The sequence below is a fragment of the Mytilus edulis genome, chromosome 6 (assembly GCF_963676685.1).
Source record: "Mytilus edulis chromosome 6, xbMytEdul2.2, whole genome shotgun sequence".
Lineage (NCBI taxonomy): Eukaryota > Metazoa > Mollusca > Bivalvia > Mytilida > Mytilidae > Mytilus > Mytilus edulis.
This window is the reverse complement of record NC_092349.1, coordinates 45,833,014-45,846,278: the sequence shown is the minus strand read 5'-3', so window position 1 is coordinate 45,846,278 and position 13,265 is coordinate 45,833,014. Positions and strand designations below refer to the sequence as shown.

Here is a 13,265-nt window from a genome sequence, read left to right as displayed (position 1 = left end):
TCATACAATTGATGTGTTTACCTCGGATTTATTTTGACCCAATCGATTCCTGATTTTTAAACACCTGTTAAGACTGTTAGATATAAGAGTATTGTTATTTGGCGTCAGATTAGTACACCATAACATATGGAGCGTATGTCGCATTAAACATGTAAAGTTAAGATGAAGGAATTGTTTGCCAAGCTGGATTTTTTCTTTTTGTAACAGTTTTCAACTGAACCTGATAATCCGTCTCTCCGTTTTTCCAACATTAAGGTGGTACCCAACACCTTCACTTAAATTAATTTGGCTCGTTTAATTTTCATAAAATTTTGGCAAAGTATTCACTTTGACCCTCCTTTGACAAAAATATAAAAATTTCAAAATATTTGAACCAACCAATATATCAGAAAAAATACACTAGTTATATAGCAGTTTGACAAACACTTATTTTGTTCACTGAGAAGCTTAATATTCCCTTAACAACGCAACGTAATTAAAACGTTTAGCTGATTTTACAGAGTTATCTCCCTGTAGTGTTATGTACCACCTTAAAGCATCAAACCATTTCATCTTGAATAAAGATTGTGTAAACATTCCAGTAACTACGAAATGTAAATTATGAAACGATTTTTCATTTGCCCTAGAACAAAACGGAGGATACATTTTAAAGACGTACTTTTGATATGGCAAGGAAACATCTTGTTGCGGTGTGACATCATAAACTGTTCTCTGAACAAAATACAATTAGAAAACACATTTCTCATAAATGAAAAAAAATATATATTACCCTCTTGATTTCATTACACAGCGTTGCTCTACTTCTTTTGTTGCAGCAAGTAAAAGGTCAAAATTTGTATTGTATATAAATACTGAAATTGAAAATGAGAGAAACAGTTGTGAAGCTTAGTCTGAAAATAATTTGTTTAGACAAAATTATGCAAACCATCAGCTATACTACTGAAATAACAGGGTCCAATTTGTTAGCCGGCATGATGTAAATACAACAAATAAAACAATTCAACTTTATATATAAACCATACATAACATTTTTGAAATTACACTGTTGCATGCCCTTTTAATATTATCATACTATATTATCAATGATTTACAAATTCCAGGTCGAATCAGATATCGATAACAATTTTACAAAAAATGTATATGTCACATGTTGTATCCGGTTGTTGTCAGAAAACCAGGTCGGATTTGTTTAGAGATATGACGAGAGCAGAAAAAGTGTGCACATTATCTGTCATAATCGAGTGTTATCTGACTTCTTTCAAATAGTTACCAGGATTATAACTTAGTCCGCCCGACGCGCGTTTCGTCTACATAAGGCTCATAAGTGACGCCCAAATCAAAACAGTTATAAAGCAAAACAAGTACAAAGTTGAAGAGCATTGAGGACCCAAACTTCCAAAAAGATGTGCCAAATACAGTTATGGTAATCTATTACTGGGATAAAAAAAATTCTTAGGAATTCAAGAATTATGTAAAGTTTTCATTCAATCATGCAAAACATACTAAGGTTATATTACAACATGTGAAAAAATACTTAGATCTTACAGTTCAAGTACAGTAACTCTGGAACCAGACTTGTTTTTAAATCAAAAGGAAGGTTCATTTTATCCAAGTTGCTCTCTCTTTAATCGTGTAGTGTTCAATATGCTGTTGTTGTCATACAAGTGAGAGGTTTAGCTAGCTATAAAACCAGGTTCAATCCACTATTTTCTACATTAAAAAATGCCTGTACCAAGTCAGGAATATGACAGTTGTTATCCATTCGTTTGATGTGTTTGGACTTTTGATTTTGCCTTTTGATTTTTGATTTTCTTTTTTGAATTTTCCTCGGAGTTCAGTATTTTTGTGTTTTTACTCTTTCCTTTTTGTCATTTTTTTGTCATGACTTTGTTGGTCTTCTGGCTTATAAGTTTTTCATTTTGGTATCGTCCACTTTTCTTTGTCTTAATGTATTGGTTTAAAAATTCGATAAAGATGGATAACGAAGCATATTTGTTAAAATTCAAAACAAAAACAAAAAAAACAAAAAATGAACTAATATCGATTCAAAGATAACAAACTGGTATTTGTTTTTTTAGAGATTAACCCTGTAAACTCAACAAATTACCTCGTACAAACATTGGACTTGCATTCAGCTTGCCAACATAGTTGCCGTCATTGGTTTCTTTAATGTGTTTGCCTCGTATTCTATTGTAGGAATAAAAGCACATCCAACCAATTAAATGAAGTAAAAATGCAGGAATTGCAAAAATTTGCAGATGGACAGGAAATATTGTCTTAAGCATGTATTCTTCCAGGAAATCATTCTGAAGCTGTGACCAGTAAAATTCTGACTCCTCGTGAACTTTAGAGAATGTATCACTGAAATGATGAAAATAAAATAGAACTAAAAACAATCAAGTAAAAGAATATAAAAATTGAAAATTTATAGAAAACCAAAGAAAATAAAGATATAAAAGTTAAAAAATAATGTCTAAAATCGAGTGCCTTTTCTTATGTGATATTAGTTGTTACATTTATTGCACTGTTACATTTTTCGTTTCATAGTAAACGCGTTTGTCTTTCCTACATCCAAAACACATTTTCTTGCAAACTATTGGGTTCTGTAAACGTATAAGGGATGAAGAATATTAATCCATCGACAGGTATTTGAATAATGGTAATGTTTTAATGTTAAATAAGAGAAATATCAACATATTTAAACAGGATGAAGACCCACTAGTTGAGCTATAATTTCGTATATTGCTTCTCGTACTTATTATTAGTTTGATGCGAGTTAGATTATAGTTGATGCCAAAATAGTCAACAGATGGGATATTGTATAACATAGACCACAATATAGCTTTTCTTTGCTTTTCAAACTTTTGTACATTGTCGCAGAACACATATAAAGAAGTAGATGGAATGGCAATCAAGCAATATGTAAAGCTTTTACATATTTTGAAGAGCTGGTCTAGATACGTTGTATCGGAATTGATAAAAGATTAGTAAAAAATATATGTATTCAATTTTTTTTTTATTTGACAATCATATTTAGAAATACAAAGAGGAAACCACTCATTCGATGTCTGTCTTAGTTTTTCGCTACCCACGCCTGATATAGTGTTATCCAAATTTACCAATTATTTTCTATTTAACAGTAAATAATAACAAATATGGCATCTCATAGTAAACATGATCAGATCAAACTTATTTTATAAGTATGCATTTTTTGTTTCTAAGAAGGAAAAGTCACGGCAATACAAAAAAGGGTTCTCATCTTTTGCCACTATCATTTGCCAGATAAACTAGAAAAGCTTAAATAGTGTTTGAATATCCTAGCAAAGCTGACGTTGATGTCTATGATACATCTTTTTATAAAAATTATGAATCTATGCATTTATCTTTTTTGTACGGTTTTGTCTTCTTCTTGTAATAAATTTTTTTCCATGTCCAGCCAGGATATGAAAAACAGTGGTTGTCTGTTGATGTCCGTCTAAAATATGTTATTTCATGATTTTACATTCCGATTCCATGTGTTGTGATGTAGGGAACTGTAAATGTTATTTTACGATTTTACGATTTTAAGATTTAAACACTTGCCTGTAGATGGCTATCAGTAAATTTAACATCAAAACAATAGCAATCAGTCCATAAATAGCCCTTACATACGGTGATAGGTATACACCAAGCGTTTCGGGGCATCTCTCCAACACACCATTGGTATATGCTGTTTTATCAAAAGTACAATCAGGTTCTCTCACTAAAATAATTTGTTAAGTATTGATTAAAACAAAACTACATGAATGCTGAAATTGTAACCTGTGGTTGTAGAATGTCGTTTTAACCTGGAAATCAAAAGTTATTTGTAACAAGTATGGACATCTTTTTAACCAAACATTGGTATATTTCTCTAAGTCAATTGAATTTTCAGTCAGTTTCTCTCTCTGAAACGTTTTTTTTCAAATTAGATATGTCATTAAAATAGTGGAAGCTGAAATTAAAACCTGTGGTCGTATCCTATCGTTTAAACAACGGAAATCACTTTGTTAATACTATTCGTCCATAAATAAGATGGTGTAGCCAATTCTATAATTGAGGAAAAGACTCAAAAGCTTTATTGAAATTACTGTTAACGCAGAATTAGTAAAGAGCAAAATGGTCAAAAATTAGCTCAAAAGAATAATTTTTGACCATTTGCTCTTTACTGATTCTGCGTTAACAGTAATTTCAATAAAGCTTTTGAGTCTTTTCCTAAACTGATTGTTTCGCAACTATAGCTCCGACAACATGTATTGAAAAGTTTGATTATTATTTTACCCAATATCCAAACAAAATTTGAAACATTTTGTCTATTATGTTAATCAAAATAGATGGACAAATAATTCAAACATAAAATCCAATATTGTAGCAATGAGTTCTAGCATAATAAAAAAATATATTATGTAGACCCATAATCCAATTTCAGCCCCGATGAAAAGGTACACAACTTTTTGAAAAAAGTCGTTAACGATTATAAAATCGGTTGAATCATAGATAATAAGTTGCGCTAGGGTAAAAATTAATATAGATTGGCTAATTTATCAAGATTCCTAAATTTTTGTAATTTGACTTGTACTTTTGGTAAGTGATCGTTATAAATCATTACTTAAAAAAACAATGAAACTTTAAACATCTCGTGTTTTATCTTATTTGATCTGTTATTGATTCTTTAACGATAATAAAATCGGTTGAATCAAGTAGTTGCGCTTGGTAAAAGTCAATACAGATAGGCTAATTTATAAGATTCATGAATTCTTGTAATTTGTCCTGTACTTTTGGTAAGTTATCGTTTAATTTAAAGAAAGAAACAATCCTACGAACAATGAACAATGCAAATCGTATTGAATGATGTTTATTTAGAGGCAAATTGACTGTCACTGCCGTTTTTCTGATAACTGCTTGGTTTGTTAAACAAATACTATACACTTACGGTTTAAAATATTTTTGGTTGATAATGAATATTAAATGAACTTTTATACTGGTATCCCATTCTTATAAGTAAAATCCTTTAGTATTGATAAAGACTTTTGATATTTTTATAACTTAGACATCAAGAATTTCTGATGAGTGATTCAAAGCATATATTCATTACCAATATGATTTTTACATTAACATACATGTATCACTCTCAGGGTCGAATTCACCAAACAACATCCAAAAACCATTCTTCATGATATTTTCTATCCCTGACCAACTCAACTCAGAGTTTGGGTACAATAGTGAGTAATATGACACATTGAAGCTGATCATTATAACAATCATTATAGTCATAAAGGCATACGTGTCCTTAAACTGAAATAAATAAATTTGATATACACATAGCTTAAGTTAAGATTTAAGAAATATTTAGTGCATACTAGTGTCTTATTAAAACGTGTCTCTTGTATACGATAATTAAAAAAAAAATGGATACCCTATACCGTGCCTGTCTAAATCACACAACACGTATATATCAAAGTCAAGTGAGTAAACACATTGTTTGAAGCAATTACATCGACACAAAAGAGTAAAACGTTCACTTTATGCATGTTTAATAACTATTTATCGAAGTAATTGCAACAGTACACATATTGCGAGAAAAACGACAGAAAATTTATACCAGACAAGAAATGGAAAAAGAAATAGATTTTTTTTATATATATATACATATAGCTTAACGTTAGATTTAAGATACACGTGGTGGATACTAATGTAATTTTCAAACAGCCGCGTGCAGCACTGTCTTAAGTGCGCGTATGAAAAATCAAATATGTCCAAGTTTGAGCTAAGAGTGTACTATTTATATCACCATTAAGTCCTTTCTATTTACTGGACTACAGTTTTATTGAAATCCTTAACATCTATATTTTTCTTACCATCTTCTGTATAATTATCAGCTTCGGTCCAACGAATTCTGACATTGAAAACATATTCAAAATTCGGATACACAATAAGATGAAAGTAACGACCAGGAATATTTTGCCTGCATCGTTGGAAATAGAATTTTCCCCAAATTTTAATAACATTCCACACGTAAAAGTAATCATCAAAACCCAGTCCAGACGATTCCACCAATCATTGGCATAGTTTTCAAATCTCTTTCTTGCAACAGAAACAAGTACCTAAAATACACAATACATACTCAATAAACAATGGCGTCCTGAAGACAAACAGTTCTTGCACTTTTCATTTCGAATTAATTTCTATTTCACTGTTGAAAGAGTAACAATGGTACCTGTGTGGTAATGCTACTGTATTGACGATTGTTTGTAACACATATTTGAGTTTAAACACCAAATTTTGTTTACAAATTGATTTTTTTATAATACAATAATTTTGCCGTCCTGAATCAATGACAAGATTGAATTTAAACGTTTTGTTTTGTAAAAATTCAAAGGTACTATAAATGTTAAACCAGGTGGACGATACTGTTGTTCAAATGCACTGAAATTGTATTATACTTTACCTGCTTTGTTTCATGAAGACAAAAATTTGCCATCCATCCTATTAGAAAGTAATCTGTATACGAGAAGTCCTCTCCTATGTTAAACAGCAGCATGTATGCATATCCTGTCAATAGACTTAAGTATCCAATCTACAAAAAAGAATAAACGTAGATTGAATGGCTTTGAATTTTAAGCTCACATGCACTTTATAAGATAACTTTAAAGATTGATGTGAGTTCGCTTTGACGTATGTTTAGGAGTATGAAAAAAATGTTTTTGCGTTAGTTTAGGGACTTACCTTTTTAAATTTTCCTCGGAGTTTACTTTTTTGTGATTTTCCTTTTTTATGGTCAAATGAATAACATCTAAAAACTTCGTTTTTATCAAATCAGCAGTTTGACATCCACAAAAGTGAACAATGAACACTATGAATAGCAACATTAATTCTATATGATACGTAAATTGTTATATTATAAGATATAAAACATACCATTTGTATTAATACTTTCATGAAAGGTAACTTGTATTTTTTGTAAAACCTGAAATAAAGAATAACAGTTTTATATTAATAAAAAATATCATTTTAGCAAGAACTTCCCAAAATTTGCTAAGACACAACTTACATTTAATTACATTTTGAACTATTGTTTCCTTTGTTATCACACACAATTCTCATTCATAAAAAAGTTAAATTATTTCTATATTTGTACTGTCAAGTGAGCAAATATTATGGAAGTACACGTGATTAGAATGCATTGCCATCAATATACTGCGGATGTATTTATTTTCAGGAGTATCATTTTTGTGGAAAGAGAATCATTTTATTTGCATGGATACTCTATGTTGACGTTTTGCAAAGTTTACAAACAACCGTACGGGAATGTATAAACAAATGCGTGATTAACGTTAATCCACAGGATCCACAAACGACAATATATGTTTCTAACTGCACGTCGTCTTGAAAGAGAAACATTGTAGGTATATATATAATAAAAACATAAAAAATTTACTGAAGAGATTTTGAAGATTAAAAACAAGTACAAAGACATAAATCCAGAAATGCTACAGTTAAAAAAATTGTTCACTCATTTTTATTAACCGTGCATGGTGAAAAAACTGATAATTGTTTCAGAAACAAAATAATGCATGAAAGTAATCCTATTCACATTAATATATTTCCAAGCTTAATGAAAATTATTGATAGAAATTATATCTCTTGGTTTTGTCTTTGAGTTGCTGTCTTATATATATGTGTCATATATCTCTTTTTCATATTTAGGTATTTGGTGTGTTAAATGATAGATAGAAGAAGGTCTGCAAACTTTTCTTGAATACATTCTAACACTATGTAATGCTTTTGATTTTATTATTATTTATTTTGTCATTAATGCACTTACCATCGTAGTGGTTTCTTTTCCATGGTAACCATCAACAATGGCATAATAAATATGTGAGACAGGGCTAACAAGATGAACAGTGCAACCTTTTTAACGATAAAAAACGCCATACAAATAACATTTTATCAACTTCAAGTGTCCGATAAGTTTTATTTTAATAAAAAAAAAAAAAGGAGGCGGACCGAGTGTCAATGAAAAAGCTTCATGACATGATATGCTTATTTAAAGTCGGTGAAAGTAGCAATGAACTCAAACAAACAGTTCTAAATATATGCTAGCTGTTTTGATTTTTAGCTCACCTGGCCCGAAGGGCAAAGTGAGCTTTTCTCATCATTTGGCGTCCGTCGTCCGTTGTCGTCGTCGTCGTCCGGCGTCGTCTGTTAACTTTTACAAAAATCTTCTCCTCTGAAACTATTGGGCCAAATTTAACCAAACTTGGCCACAATCATCATTGGGGTGTCTTATTTAAACATGTGTCCGGTGACCCGGCCAGCCAACCAAGATGGCCGTCATGGCTAAAAATAAAACATAGGGGTAAAATATATATTTTGGCTTATAACTCTGAAACCAGAGCATTAAGAGCAAATATGACATGGGGTAAAATTGTTAATCAAGTCAAAATATATCTGCCCTGAAATATTTAGATGAATCGGACAACCGGTTGTTGGGTTGCTAACCCTTAATTGGTAATTTTAAGGCAATTTTGCCGTTTTTGGTTATTGTCTTGAATATTATCATAGATAGAGATGAACTGTCAACAGCAATAATGTTTAGCAAAGTAAGTTCGACAATAAGTCAACATGACCAAAATGGTCAGTTGACCCCTTAAGGAGTTCTTGCTCTTTTAAAGTCATTTTAAAAAAAAAATTGTAATTTTTTTGTTATCTTTTACAGAAATCTTCTCCTATGAAACTTCTAAGATGAATTTAACCAGAGTTGTAATCAATTATTATTAGAGTATGTAGTTTTAAACATTGTGTCTGATGACCCCGCCCGCAAACAAAGATGGCCGACATGGCTTATAATAGAGCATAGGGTAAAATGTAGTTTTTGACTCATATAAACTAAACCCAAAGCATTTCGAGCAAATCTTTCAAAAAAAATAATTGTTCATTAGGTCAAGATCTATCTGTCCTGAATTTTCCAGACCATTAAGGCAACCCGTTGTTTGGTTGCTGCCCCTGAATCGGTAATTTTAAGAAAAAATTTCAGCTTTTGGTTATAATCTTGAATATCATTATAGATAGAGATAAACTGTAAACAGCATGAATGTTCAGCAAAGTAAGACCTACAAATTAGTTTCATGACCAAAATGGTCAGTTGACCCCTTAAGGAGTTATTGCCCTTTATAATCAATTTTTAATAACAATTTTCATAAATTTTGTAATTTTTTACAAAATAATTTCTACTGAAACTACTGGGCAAAGTTCATTATAGATAATTGTATATATCAAGAATGTTCATTTAATTAAGTAAGATCTACAAACACATCACCATCACAAAAACATGAAATTTTTTGTCATGAATCCATCTGTATCCTTTGTTTAATATGCACATAAACCAAAGTGAGCGACACAGGCTCTTTAGAGCCTCTAGTCTAGTATTGAATACCATTTATATTTACAAGAAATATATTACATTTTGAAAACGGTATGTTAGGAATCATATTGGGTACCGATTTCTGCACTGATACACTTGGGGACTAATTGTTCTCCAGCAGCTATAACACTTAGTGCTATACAAAATGCTGTTACTAGTTATACAAGAAATACCTTAGAATTACCTGTTTAAAAGATAGTTCTGGTTTTCCATACCACATCCTATTCAGAATCTTTACAACAGTCCTGCTATTCATGAATGTTTTATTTTCATGTTGTATGGCATCGCCTAGACACCCATGATTCAACAGAATTCTACCTACATGGAAAACTGGGTCTCCAAGTTCTTTTACCGCTTTCTCTTTATTGTTATTGTCGACCGTTGCTTTTTGTTCTTTTTTCTTTCGTTCATCATACATACAGCCAGTAATTTGAATTGCACGCTCTGTAAAAGCCCTGATGAAAAATTTGAATTAAACATTTAAAAATTAACCGTTGTTAAATTTTGTTAGAATTGATGCACAATTTAAATAATTTAAAATAAACCCCCTTTTATTAGGTGGCAGTGTTTGTCTCAAGAATTATTGATCCTTAACTTTCAGTATGGGCAATAATGACGCGGTATTATTGAATATATAGATGTTTGTTCCACAAATTCCTGCTTCAATTGGGTTTAACAACTGTGACTGCAAATGTACATATAATAGTGTTGAATGGTCTTAGCACAAACAACGTTATTTTCTCTTATAATAATTTCGGTGATTCTTTTTGTCCTAATCCTCAGGATGCAAACATTAATGGTTTTGATCTGACTCATGGTTTTTAAAAGTGATAATTCAGTAAAATGTGCTAGCTAGTCACATATAGCTATTATACATTTTAAATAATATCACAAGGTGAATGATGCAGCTGATACTCTGAGATATCTTTCGTTGCAAATATCGAGAGTACGGATAATATATGACTACATAAACAGAAATAAAATGTACCAACAGGACAAAAAAAAAATCCAGAAACACTTTGATCAAAAAGAAAAGATATACGGCTCTATAAAAAATCACTGCACAGATAATGTTTTGATACTGTCTGCAATCAAAGTGTTTGTATGATTTTAGGTTTTGTTCAGATGATTTTATTATTACTTTTGTAGTTTCTGTAATGTTTTTCTCTGAAAATGACTCGTTCTCCAATCGTTCGCCACATCTTCCAAAATTGCTGAGCCAACTAAGATCTGATGAATTCGTACCTATTCAAAAAGAAAATAAAGACTGATATATGAGAGGTTATTAAATACATTAATTGATTTGGGTGAAACAGAACGAAATTGAATGTATTATGTTATGTTATGTTAAATATGCGGATATTATCAAATGAGTGCATGTGAAATTAGAGAACTTTAATAAGCCTGTGTCGCTCACCTGAAATTTTTATTTACAAGTGATCCATATATATATATCAATGCAACCGTATAACGTATACTTTAGTTTCAAAATAACTGTTTGTTACCCCTATGATCTATTTTTGCCAGTTTTGTCATATTGGTTGGGTTCATCGGACACATTTTTATACTAGATAACATAATAATGATTATGACCAAGTTTGCTTAAATTCGTCACAGTTGTTTGAAAGAGTAGGAATTTTGTGAAAGATTGAAAACAAAATATTTATTTTTATTAAAAATTTACTTTAAAGGGCAATAACTCCTTATGAGGTCAATTAATCATTTAGGCCATGTTGCTTTATTTGTAGATCTTACTTTGCTGAACAACTATATTTATAATGATATGCAAGATAACAACCAAACACTGCAAAATGTCCATTACATAAATATACGCCACACAATATATATCAAGGAAACACAAAACGGCATACAGACAAAGCATATGAGCTAAATTTAAAGACAAAAATACAAGAACTATTAGAACAAAAACGCGATGAGGAATGAATAAGTATAGAGTAAGTTTAAATGTATTTAAGAATATTTGTTATATTTGCTCTTCAACTTGAGATGGCTCTTCAACTTTTTGGTTCAAGCGTGACTGGTGATTTTTTGGAGAAGAAACGCGTAAGTTATGTACACAATTTTAATTCTTATAACTTTGAAGCCATTTTTATATTATTGTAAAACATACAAATCCAGTTTCGATAAACTGCTTGGCACCAGTGTAATATTTGTTCTGCAGTAAGGCATAAAAAATGAGCCCGTATAACCTGAAACCTGCCCTTTTTCTTTCTAAAAATGAAAAAAAAAAAACTAATTTTAAACATAATTACATTTTAGGTGTGCAGATTAGTGACGTCTTTACACTAACAACTTTTGATGTTGGATGCGTTATAAGTGTTTGTGTCGATTCGTTAAGCTCTTCTCAGTTGATTGTAAAGTATGTTCTTATGTTGTACTGTTAGGCGCCTTCTGATATGTTTAAGCACGCTACATTCTGAACACACCTATCCCAAGTCAGCAGCCGGTAGTTTTGATGTTGTCGTTGGTTCGGCACCTTCTGATATGTTTAAGCATGCTACATTATGAACACAACTATCCCAAGTCAGCAGCCGCTAGTTTTGATGCTGTCGTTGGGTAGGAGCCTTCTGATATGTTTAAGCACGCTACATTCTGAACACACCTATCCCAAGTCAGCAGCCGGTAGTTTTGATGTTGTCGTTGGTTCGGCGCCTTCTGATATGTTTAAGCATGCTACATTATGAACACACCTATCCCAAGTCAGCAGCCGTTAGTTTTGATGTTGTCGTTGGTTCATGTCTATCACCGTTTGTGTTTTCGTATATTGTCTTGTTATACATTAGGTAGTTTCTTTTCTTAATTGAATCGTGTCATATTTTTCATGTCGGGGCCTTTGATAGCTGACTGTTTGGTATGGGTTTTTCTCGTTTTTATACGGTTGCCTGCATTTGTTTACATCAACTATGATGGATAGTTGTTTTATTGGTATTCATACCAAATCTTCATATTTTATCATCAGAATTATTCGGTAATTGTTTACAAATGTTTAGTCTTTTTTTTAAATCATTTGAAGGTACTTGAGGATTAGAAACAAATAAACAAAGATATTATACATTTTTATAAACGGCAACATAGTTACAATGTGTCTCACAAATTATTTTTTCATCTGTTTTCCTTACCTAACACCGAGTAATTTTGTACAATGAATCGTCTGTGGGTTAACACGTTGGCAGGGAAACGTAAAACAAAACGACGAAAATTCGTGCTTAACATTATCAGGTTTCAGGTTATCAGGTTATTCAGGTTTAAAAGTAAAATCACAAAAATGCTGAACTCCGAGGAAAATTCATAACGGGAAGTCCCTAATCAAATGGCAAAATCAAATGATAAAACATCAGACGAATGAACAACATCTGTCATATTCCTGACTTGATATAGGCATTTTCAATTGTAGAAAATGGTGGATTGAACGTGGTTTTATTGCGCTCAACTTCTCACTTGTATGACAGTAGCATTAAGAAATAAATTAAATTATCATGATATGTTTTCAATTTTCGATTATCTTGGTTTTTGAAAGAACAATCGTCAGACCTTAATTTATTGTTTGTACATGTAAATGCATACAGTTCGGGTAAAAGGTGTTAAAACGTTTAATTTTAATATTGAAATAAAAAATGCATAACGTGTTACCTTCTGTAATCCATTTAGATGGGACATCAACCAAACAAGGTATTTTTCTCAGTTCGGACAATATTCCCATTTCTGTTGTAACATTCTGGTATTAAAAAAAGTGTATAATCACAAAACTAAATATATGTATACTAACAATTTAATTTGTGGAAACATAAGTTTTTAGAATTGC

General features: G+C 31.2%; 1 protein-coding gene across 1 annotated transcript in view; it reads right to left on the bottom strand.

Annotated features, from left to right (window-relative positions):
- LOC139527755 (uncharacterized) overlaps positions 1-13,265 on the bottom strand; it is a 40,082-nt gene that overhangs the window by 8,702 nt on the left and 18,115 nt on the right. The window contains exons 16-27 of the mRNA XM_071323394.1: positions 13,094-13,178; positions 11,574-11,674; positions 10,584-10,687; positions 9,627-9,897; positions 7,844-7,929; positions 6,937-6,985; positions 6,467-6,595; positions 5,877-6,122; positions 5,139-5,313; positions 3,583-3,742; positions 2,108-2,361; positions 770-851 (exon numbers count right to left, since the gene is read on the bottom strand). Of these exons, the coding sequence (XP_071179495.1) occupies positions 770-851; positions 2,108-2,361; positions 3,583-3,742; positions 5,139-5,313; positions 5,877-6,122; positions 6,467-6,595; positions 6,937-6,985; positions 7,844-7,929; positions 9,627-9,897; positions 10,584-10,687; positions 11,574-11,674; positions 13,094-13,178 (1,742 nt within the window). The remainder of the gene's footprint in view (positions 1-769; positions 852-2,107; positions 2,362-3,582; positions 3,743-5,138; positions 5,314-5,876; positions 6,123-6,466; positions 6,596-6,936; positions 6,986-7,843; positions 7,930-9,626; positions 9,898-10,583; positions 10,688-11,573; positions 11,675-13,093; positions 13,179-13,265) is intronic.